Source organism: Mya arenaria, chromosome 9, assembly GCF_026914265.1.
Source record: "Mya arenaria isolate MELC-2E11 chromosome 9, ASM2691426v1".
Taxonomy (NCBI): Eukaryota; Metazoa; Mollusca; class Bivalvia; order Myida; family Myidae; genus Mya; species Mya arenaria.
Window position 1 is genome coordinate 44,648,778 of NC_069130.1, and position 10,111 is coordinate 44,658,888.

The 10,111-nt window shown below is 34.3% G+C and overlaps 1 protein-coding gene across 1 annotated transcript; it reads left to right on the forward strand.

Annotated features, from left to right (window-relative positions):
• Nucleotides 1-704: 704 nt before the first annotated feature.
• Nucleotides 705-4,992, forward strand: LOC128203491 (uncharacterized). Its single transcript, XM_052904923.1, has 2 exons — nucleotides 705-786; nucleotides 4,235-4,992. Exons 1-2 carry the CDS (start codon nucleotides 724-726, stop codon nucleotides 4,886-4,888), a joined length of 717 nt encoding a protein of 238 aa, XP_052760883.1. The 5' UTR covers nucleotides 705-723; the 3' UTR covers nucleotides 4,889-4,992.
• Nucleotides 4,993-10,111: the final 5,119 nt, after the last annotated feature.

A 10,111-nucleotide genomic window follows, 5' to 3' on the forward strand; every position in this document is an offset into this window, starting at 1 on the left:
ACAACTCCTTAGTCCTATTTTTTAGCATTAGTAACAATTCTCCTCGCATATATATCATCTAATCGTCAATCATGCGCATATTTCTGGCAAATGAGTAATTTAATTCCTACGGAGAAGAACTCTATAAGCTATGCTTTCTTTCCAATCCATTTCAATATTATAGACAACTTGTGTGTGTGTGTGTATATTCTGTGTAGTTTGTTTGTTTATGTTGAATAAAATATGTTAAATCAAACGTCTAATATGTCCCCTGACTGCTTTGCTCGAGTTGCAAGATGATAAAACAACAGAGAATTCAAGAAAAATGATAAATTCGGGAATAAAAGTTTTAAAAGACCTAGGCAAGGGACCGTCTAATCACATCAAAGATTATTTCAAGATTTGGTACTGTTATACCACCAACTCGAGGGATGAGTGCGAAAATGTTCTAAGTGACATTAAAAAAGAACAAGATAGAGCCTTTTCGCTTTCTCCCCTCGAATTGCAATAGATAAATTATATTTTTATTGAAAATTCATGATTTCCCGGTTGTTTTGGAATGATATGTATTCGAAATTATTAAATAAGCTTATCAGACGAAATCGGCATGGTACCAAATGGAATCAATTTGAGATTGGACTGCAGGAACAAGTATCGGAATTGTCAGCATTCTGTCGCGCCAATATAAAATGCCTTGGACTTCACGAGTAACTGGAGACAAATAATACCATCGACTGTGTAAATATGGACGTGGCGAAAGTTTTGTGGATTTTGAGCTTCTTCTGCCTTGGGTTTTGTCAATTTGTGGTAAGAATTATTTAAGAATTTGAAAATGAATAACTAAATATTCTGATGTTTATTTCATAATTATTTAACTTTGTTGAATATAAGTAAATGATGTTTTAGTTTTAAAATGCGTTAAAACCACCATCTTTTCTTAGTTGTTTTTTCGTTAGGCGGTCGAAACGAAGTCTGTTGTTTATAAATGTCTTCATTCATTGCAAACTATTGAAACTGAAAACTATCATTGACAGAACAACTCCAGATTAAAAGACATACATATTTGATCATCGCAATTCCCTCTACTCTTTCGGATTTAACTGGTGATATAGCTTTTGTTAAGCAATATTTACATTGCATCAAAGCATTATTTTTAATAAAAGTTACTTTTTCACGAAACGGAAAAATCAGATTGGCTATTTTTTCAAATTTTACAGGATACTTGAACCGAAATCTGTCATTGACATAGCAAGTTTTCTGCACTCCAGATTAAAGCAGATACATTTCAGACCATCGCAGTTTCTACAACTTTCATATCTTAATATTAAATAAAATAAAGGTGGTAATATGGATCATATTAGTTCATATTACATATCATTGGCTTTAGCTTTTGCAACTTTATAGCTTTTGTGCTTGCGTGTGGTTCATTGCACGCTTTTGCTAAAATATTCATGTTCCGCCGGATAATGTCCAAATAACCATAAGTTTCTGTTAACATATTACCTCAAGATCATGTGTTATTTGCCTCTGGGTGTCTGAAATACTTACACAACTTTGGTATTGCCCCCAAATGATATGCATTGCAATATAAAATAGTTTTTAAATTATGAAAGAAGTTATGTTCTAAATACAAATATTTTGGGTTTTTTTAACGTATTATTTCAAATTTAATTCCAATATAAAGTATTAAATACGAAGAAGGTGTCTACATTTAAATTATGTGTTTTAAACTGTTATGCAACATCATGTTTTGAGTAAAAACAATGGCTTTTAGAAATCCGCTGCTTTTTTGCATCCTATTTCAGTAAAACTGTAAAAAAATGATATTTTGTAAACGGTTATGTGCTGGATTTTCATTATCGAAATAAGTATAAGAGTCGCTCGAATTAAATTTCATGGCTCATTGAAATGGCAAAAACCTCTACGAGAGGTTTTGGTTTAAACATTTGTTATTTAATCCACCCAAGTTTATTGTGTTCCAATCGCAAAGCTTCTTCATTTTTTTCGTATTTCTGAAAACAAATCTAAGCGCAGATGAAACTATAAAACTAATAACTAAAAATAATAATTAATTGAATGTGTCACATGAATGCTATAATTTGCCAGTTTGCGTTAGTTCCGCTATTGAGATTTATTATAATTTTAAGCTTGGATTTACAAAATGGTGCTCAAATGATAATTTAAAATATGTAAAAAAACATGTGAATGCGTCGTTTTAAAGTCTTTGATTTGCACGATATGGCGGAGCAGCTGAAAACAAAAGCCGACATTGAACATTTCGGAAAAACTAGAGCGTGCTTCCGTCCTTTAACACGGTCCGTCTAAGTGTCAGCACCACAATACAATATTTCAATTCGACGTATATTCAGCTGCCGTGTCAAAAGCATTCGCTGGTACCTTCTGTACAAGCCCGTGTCGTTTGCCGGAAAAGATAAGACGATTCAGAGTTCACCCCATTTCCTTTTCAAATCCATAAACTTGACATATGAAAAAGATGTTTTGTTTCCGGTTGTTGTTGTTTTCAGAAGCAATCGCTACTTGTAAATGACATTTTCTAAAAGGAACAATGAATTGTTATCAATTTTAATAAGAGCGAGTAGTCTTAAATGTGTGTGTTTGACTATATTAATGGGAAAGAAAATCCAAGCTTGTTCCATTTGCATTATGTAGAGTAACCAGTTAAAATAGAAATACGTAGTTGTAAGACTAATTCATGACTATATCGTAACCAAATTACACGCCTTCAGCGACAAACAGTGACCTTCAAAGAAGTGTGACCACCGCTGCAATTTGTTTTACATGGCATTGCTTTACTTCAATTCAATCGGAAATGACTGTTAATCAATGCGTGCAAATGCTGGATTTTATTGTCGACAATTACATTACATTTCCCAGAACCGAGTTATTCGATGAAATGCCACAAATCCGAAGAGTTTTAAGGGGTTTTCTTGGTTTTATTTAATTTGGTTGATTTTTTCGATTGTTTAAGCTATCGTTAAGCTTCCATGTGTTGATTTTAATTGTAGAAAATTGTTAATTGTAGAAATAAATCTCCGCCCGGATGTTTTAAGTAAGATCTGTTACATTAATATACCTGCATTGAGTGTTTCTTAAACAGCCTTAAATTGAACCAAAATAGATTAAATCCAAGTGCTGTCATTCTTAATTCAATTTTAATCAGATGAAACATTTTGCATTCTAACATGAACTATTTGCGACGTAAAATAAACCGTACACACCCGTACAATAGTCAGTTAGTAATTTTAAGACATTTACTCCTGTGGGCCTTTCTTGACATGTGGGTAAATGTCTATAATAGCATTTGCAATACGGTTCCTTTCAATATAATGTAAGGTTTTGAGTAATGGAAAATTTAAAAGTGTTCGCAAACCGACGTCGACATCGATTCAAAGACTTTCACAATAGCTCGACTTTTCGAAAAGCGGACAACTAACCATCACTAAACAGTGTGTTGTGAAACAGACTACCCATTCTATAATTGTTGTAACCACTTTGGGCCTATTTGTCAAAGAGAAACTAAAAAGCATGTCGTCTACCTAATAATTATGATTCTGGAAAATATCAGACGCCTTTTTAAATATTTTTCATGCACGGTGACCTGAAAATTGGGTGAAGGGATATATCAATGTCCACATTCAAAACATAACGACCAAAGTGTAGCAAACCTTTTTAATCAGGAACATAAATTGTCTAGCAGCTAAACTGAAAAATTCGGATGTAATAATGGAAAATGAAACTAAGAAAAATGACGGAACATAATTTTTTAAGTTGATATAGCAGTTGTGTTGATTTATATCGACACTCATATTGCGCTCTACTAGATGAACGCTTTTTCTTTCAACTGTAATAAAGTTCCAATGAACGTAATATCTTCGGAATACTGCTGATCTTACAAACGCAACGTTTGTGATCAGTCAAATGATGTTTTATTGCTGTAAAATATATACATCAATAAAACAGGTTACATAATTGATGATGCAGCTTTTAAAAGGGCCTTATTTATGCTACTTTCAATGATCATGGAATCGTTTCGGCATTGTAGAAAGAGTACCCCCCCCCCCCCAATTAATGATACACCAGAAAATTACAAGTCAATGGGAAATGAGGTGATTGAGAAATATCATTTTATTCTCAAAGATGGAAACAGAAATGTATCATTATCGATATTCACCGTCACGCAATATTCGAACTTGATAACAAATTAATGAATACATTGTTTATGTTTGTTTTGCAGACAATGGAAAATGATCATGGGAAAAACTCCGGTCGTGATGACAAACATGTCGGCGCCTCTACGGGGAACGATGACAAATCGAGTTTGGAACTTGTGTCAAAAGAAATGGACGTCATCAAAGGAAACACTGGGCTTGGGATAAATGATGATTTGACATTACAAAAACGTAACAACGGAATATGGAAGAACCAACGTTCGCAGCTTGAACAACTGGCCAATTCAGCTACAATCGCTCACACTTTGTCAAGGAGATTTTCTGATGAAGATCATGGAAGTTTAGGTGACGGTTATGGCGTCTCCGATGCTGCGGCGTATTTGGATTTCTTGCAACGATTTGGTATTTCAACCGAAGAAGCTTTAAACAACGAAGATAAATATGGCGACGTTGACAAAAGGCATGCGTCTAGATGGAACATTATTCATCAAAAACTTGCATCTCTGTCTAGCAAGCGCTCTGCTGAGCTTGATAAAAGATCGGACAGTAGGTGGCGTCTTATTCAGAGTAAGCTTAACCAATTGAATGGAATCACAAATAAGCGATCAACCAATGATTTGGGCATTTTTCGCGACAATGACGAAGCCAAAGACAAACGACATCTTGGCCACTGGAAAAACAGAAACTGGCTTAACAAGCAATATTCAACGAACAATTAATTGTCATTTGAACAAACAAAACGAGTTTTATTTCAAATCTCTAAATAGTTTAATGTATGTTTATAAACCAATAGTGATTTAATAGTTTATGTTGTTTCCAAAAACATTGTATGATCCTTTATTTAAGTTAAATACTTGTAACTTTAAAAGTACCGTCGGGGCCGATTTCACGAAAAACCTAAAACGAGAAAATAAGTCCTACCTGAAATCCTTTAATCCAATTTGTTGAGGAGAAATAAGATTCCGATAAGGCAGTTCAAAAGACATATTTTTAGTTTGTTTGGCGATGTTTTTCGTGAAACCAGGCTCAGGTATTTTTATTTTCTCCAACTAAATGTATTAAGCGATTCAATCATTTCTAAGTTGTGTTCTGAATGATACTTAACTTCTCTGTAGAGTTTTACAGATCAATTTTGCACATTTACCTTATAAAGACAATAGTTTTACCTTGATCATCGAGCCAGAAATAAGGCTCTGGTATGATTACAAGAGTGTAAGAAAACATCGATGATAAGGCAATTGAAACAACCGGAACATGCCAAGTTGCCTTAGATTAACCAAGACCCAGTCAATCGGACAAACAATAGAGACCAAGGTACTCGACAACAAACATTAAACAATTATCTTAATATCGTTATTATTTAGCGGTTTTGCAATATGTTTTCCAACTCATTTCAACATGCATTTATCCTGCTCCCTGTTATTGCGTAAACCACATCCAAGCCTCTTCTTGTAGGCTACGTTCCGTGTCAAAATAATGTAAATACACGCTTACTAACAAACCGAAGAACAGCCCATGTCAGAGACAGTAGTTCCAACAAATTGACTATACATGATACTCAACTCAAAACTAAAGGAAAAACGTCATTCTTATGATATACATTTCTTTACCTGTAAGGAATTACGCTGATACTTGAGTAAAGTTACGAAGAATACGGAATTCCCAATATTTCACACGTTTTGGACGACGGTCAAATAAGTTCCTCATTAACAAAAAGTGCTCATCCTCCTTGAGAGAATATCATCTCAAAAATTCCGTACCTTACAAATCATGGTCATACGTTATCCAAAATGCTTTCTTCACATTAATTCATCGGCTTAATGGTGCAGTAATTATTTTAAGCTCGTATGAAAGTTTTGCTCGTCTGGCTTAGTAAGTTTTTTTTCAGATGTTTTCTCACATTTTTGCCGACTGAGATGAACTTGTGCATCGGAGCATGGTCTGCAATGCTATTGAAACTCTTTATCAGGTGCAAGGAGAACGTTCATGTCATGTTTACAGGCTTGTCTGAAGGTGTTTCGAATCATTTTTTATACATATATTTATACATTTAGGACAGCTTTTTTCGAGAGCTATCACAGTAGTACTGATAACCACCGCACGCCGGTCTATTATTATTTCGGAATTCAACCATGCATGGAAGTTATGTACAGGATACGATCCTCTTTCATCCTACTTCATGCTTTACACAGTAATATTGTCAAAATGCGGAGGCGCATAGCGGCATTGATCTTTGAGCTATAGTCTGGAGCGCGGCTCGTCGTCGTCTTATAATTGTAATTTCTGCCGAATTATGTCGAAATCCCACCAAGTTATGGTCGAGACACGAATGCAGGACGGGCAAATGGACGGACGGATGGGACGTCGCGCGTGGTTCCTATATCGTCCCCACTTCGATTTGTAAAACCGGGATAAAATTATATTAGGCAACCTATTTATTTACGTATGTTTGGTTGCTTTTAACCATCATTGTCCTCCTGGTCTGTACAATGATACAATAGTTATTAGAAAGTATAAACAAGCTTTTACATTTACTATTGTGATTGTAAAGACCCTTGTTTGAAATTTAGTACATGTTTGCACAAATGCCAGGTTGTATACACATGAACTAGTTTGAAACACCTTCAAATTCCTGTTTCGCTTGCCGCTACATATATTCAAATGCAAAACGTGGTATGACTGTGTTGGTTTTTCATTATGTTCCTCCAGCTCAGTGTGTGCTGCCAGTGTAGGCTTTGTACTTAAAAACTCTTATATGTTTTTACTACTGGGTTTGTACCTCTAATTTCAATTGCCTTCTTACCCCCGCCGAAAACGTTCGTCAATAACTATGTAACTACTGGACAGAAATTATGTCAATGTGTTAATTCATAGTTTATTGCTGCATGCCCAAACTTAGTGACACCGAGTTATTTCCCTTGAAAAGGGCCGTCTGCAGCCATTTCTCATTTACATCTTGATTATTAGTTAAACAAGAGCTAGTGCTCTTTAAATAATAAAAAAGATATAGTTTGTCAAATCCGATCTATATCTATGTAACGGAAGAACAAAAATTCAGGAAACTGTCATGAAATGTGTGTTAATATGATAGTGCTCTTTACTAATGAACAACATTTTTAATTTAATTTTTACCGTTTGAAACCAATTCGAAATGAATTTGGCTTAATCATTTGTTAACCGTTTTAACTCGATTACACTATTCTTTGTGGAATGTTTATGCAATCGTTCAAAACTTTTCACATATTTTAGTAATTCTGACAGATGATAATCCTGAAAATATAGCCTGGGTATGTTTGATAACAGTAGAACCCATCATAATGTTTTGCAAAACAACCCATTTACCCAAAATATTAATTCCTTTATTTATTATTAGTTTGTCATTAGTTGTGTAAAGTAGATACATAACAAAGAAGATGCAGTTTAAATAACATGCATTGAAATGAATTATGTAACATTCTCATAGATACACAAAAGTCTTACCATAAATATTATTCATTAGATAATGTAAGGTCATTAACAAGTCTCCTGCTATGTAACATTGATTCATAGACGTCGTGTTATCGCGTAGTCATATTAACTGTACCCAAAGGAAGCATATTTTTGACGAAAATGGAACGCTTCTGTCACAGCCTGATAAATTCCTGGACAAAGATTAACAATATGACGCACTGGAGGTGTTAACCCTATGAATTATGTCAGACCGGTCAACTGGGCTGCACGTCATATAGAATAAGGTGCGCATTCTTTTTATTTTTCGATCATAACTCCGGAGCAACAGTAGTGATCTAGAATTCAGGAACGATCATGACAGAGAACGTATGTTACATTAGTCTAATTTGTGACTCCAACCTGATGTATTTGAAGCTTTTAAAACTGATGTTATTTTAAGTGAGCCTCTTTTTTGTACCAGAAGGCACAAACAACGTCGGTGAACGAATACCAACGAATTGATCTGAAAATATTTTAAGCTTCCACAACTAATATATATAAATACAATTCGAACTCTTATGTACCATTCCCATATGATTACCTATTATTTTATTTGTTTGATAAGCTTGTGATACGTTTTATAGCAACTTGAGTCATTCAAAGAAATGATGGAGACTAACTCAAACGCAGTCAATCTACACTGGTAAGAGAAAAAACGCAAATAATTGAGGAAATAACAAGATCAGAAATTTAAAAACGTATCACTTCAATGTCCTTGTTTGTTACTCCTGCAAAATATACCGAGCAGTTTTGCGGAACAGCAACATGTCAAAGAGTCGTGAATTTAATCGATGATACCCACATTATTATTTTTGCTTCTTGGTGGAGAAAGAGCACATTGTAAATAGGAACAACTATCGTAGCCTTCAAAGGGAGGTAAATGTGAGCATAATTTAAAGACATAATTAAACGCACTATTGTCTTTAACTTTAGGTAAAGGGACTCCTGCATGTTAAAAAAAATCGAAGAAAGTAAATCGAAAGTCATTCATATATGAATCTATTGTTTCCAATGATAAAACTACATCAACAATTTAATTAAAAACTCACAGTAAAACTATTTAAAAATTGCGTTTTTTAAAAAAAAAAACAACAACATTATTTACGCTAATGACAATTGAATTGTTTTCGGCTTGGACTTATACAGTTATGTTCAAATACCATACGAAACCCTTTTGACAAGATAATAGGTTTAGGCTCAGATTCATAAAATTACATATATATTGATATATTTAAATGAATATCTGCCATCGGCGTTGCTTTATATAAAATAAATCAAAATCAAAATATGTAAGCCACACGTTTTAAAAAAAAAATGAGATCACATAAAAACAGCCATATTATGTTTTTAAAAAATGGGATTTAAGGAAAATGCTTGTCAAATTGTTTGATTTAAACATAAGTAGTTCATTTCATATTTTTCAGACAATATATGAAAAATAAAAACATAGCAAAACGTGAAGCAACAATAGTTGTAAAAACACTTGACATGATGTACTTCTTACAAAGCAAAGCGGGAAAACCCTCGGTCCAAACACCAGGAGGTTTGTCATAGTCTTTCCCCTTCAATAAGTCTGCCGGTTAAAGAGACTTAGATTTCGAATAGATTCCATGTTTATTTTCCTTTAATAAATTGGTTCGTCCACCCGGAAAGCATTGTAGTTGGCACCTTGCCTTGCAAGATATCAAGGGACCGATTTGGTTTCTAATGCCTATGCTCTCTGATTGTGTCTCCGATTTTTTTGAGTAATCAAACACACGTCAAACAATCATCTGAAGGCGCTATAAACTTAATAACTACATCAGACAGTAAACACAAGTGTTTACCAGTTAGATGATAAGCTTTCGACCGACGCTGCTTGAACAATTCAATAGATGACAGGGGCTGGAATTTCGAGCAGAGGTAGCCCGTCCTTCTAATCGTACGCTCAATAGCGGAGACACATAAAGATGTTCGAAATCACGATCGAAACCACTGAAACAGGAGTGATTGTTTTTTTTTTCAAGAAATAAAAAAGTCAATAGTTGGCGTGCTTCACGTAATGAGGAGGGTTCGATATTTTAATTTCGATAGCACATATACGACTTCAGATTTGGAATATAATTACGTGTAATATTTAATGACTCCAAAACAGTTTTGACTGGGGAGAGCACATACGACAGTTAGGCTAAATCAAGAATTAGCAGGCATCACAGTACATTGAAGGCAGTGTCAGTCTCCATACTAAGTGCTGGGCTCGGCAGAATTATTCTGTTCCATCTCATCTTGTTTTCATATCGTTTTTGTACATTTTGATACACTTGTGTTCAGTGATTTCTCTAGGCTCGTATGCAATTATAGGTTGTTTTCGAATGTGGACACAAAATTGATAATCATATTTTGTATTATACCATAGATTTCAGAGGACCAAGGTTTCCGTGTTCAATTTGAAATAAAAATCCTCTTGTCCACCT

Excerpts from the sequence above, each read along its gene's own strand:
- LOC128203491 (XM_052904923.1), top strand. The coding sequence starts at position 724 with ATGGACGTGGCGAAAGTTTTGTGGATTTTGAGCTTCTTCTGCCTTGGG. Across the intron at positions 787-4,234 it reads TTGGGTTTTGTCAATTTGTG|ACAATGGAAAATGATCATGG; the intron begins GTAAGAATTATT and ends TTTGTTTTGCAG.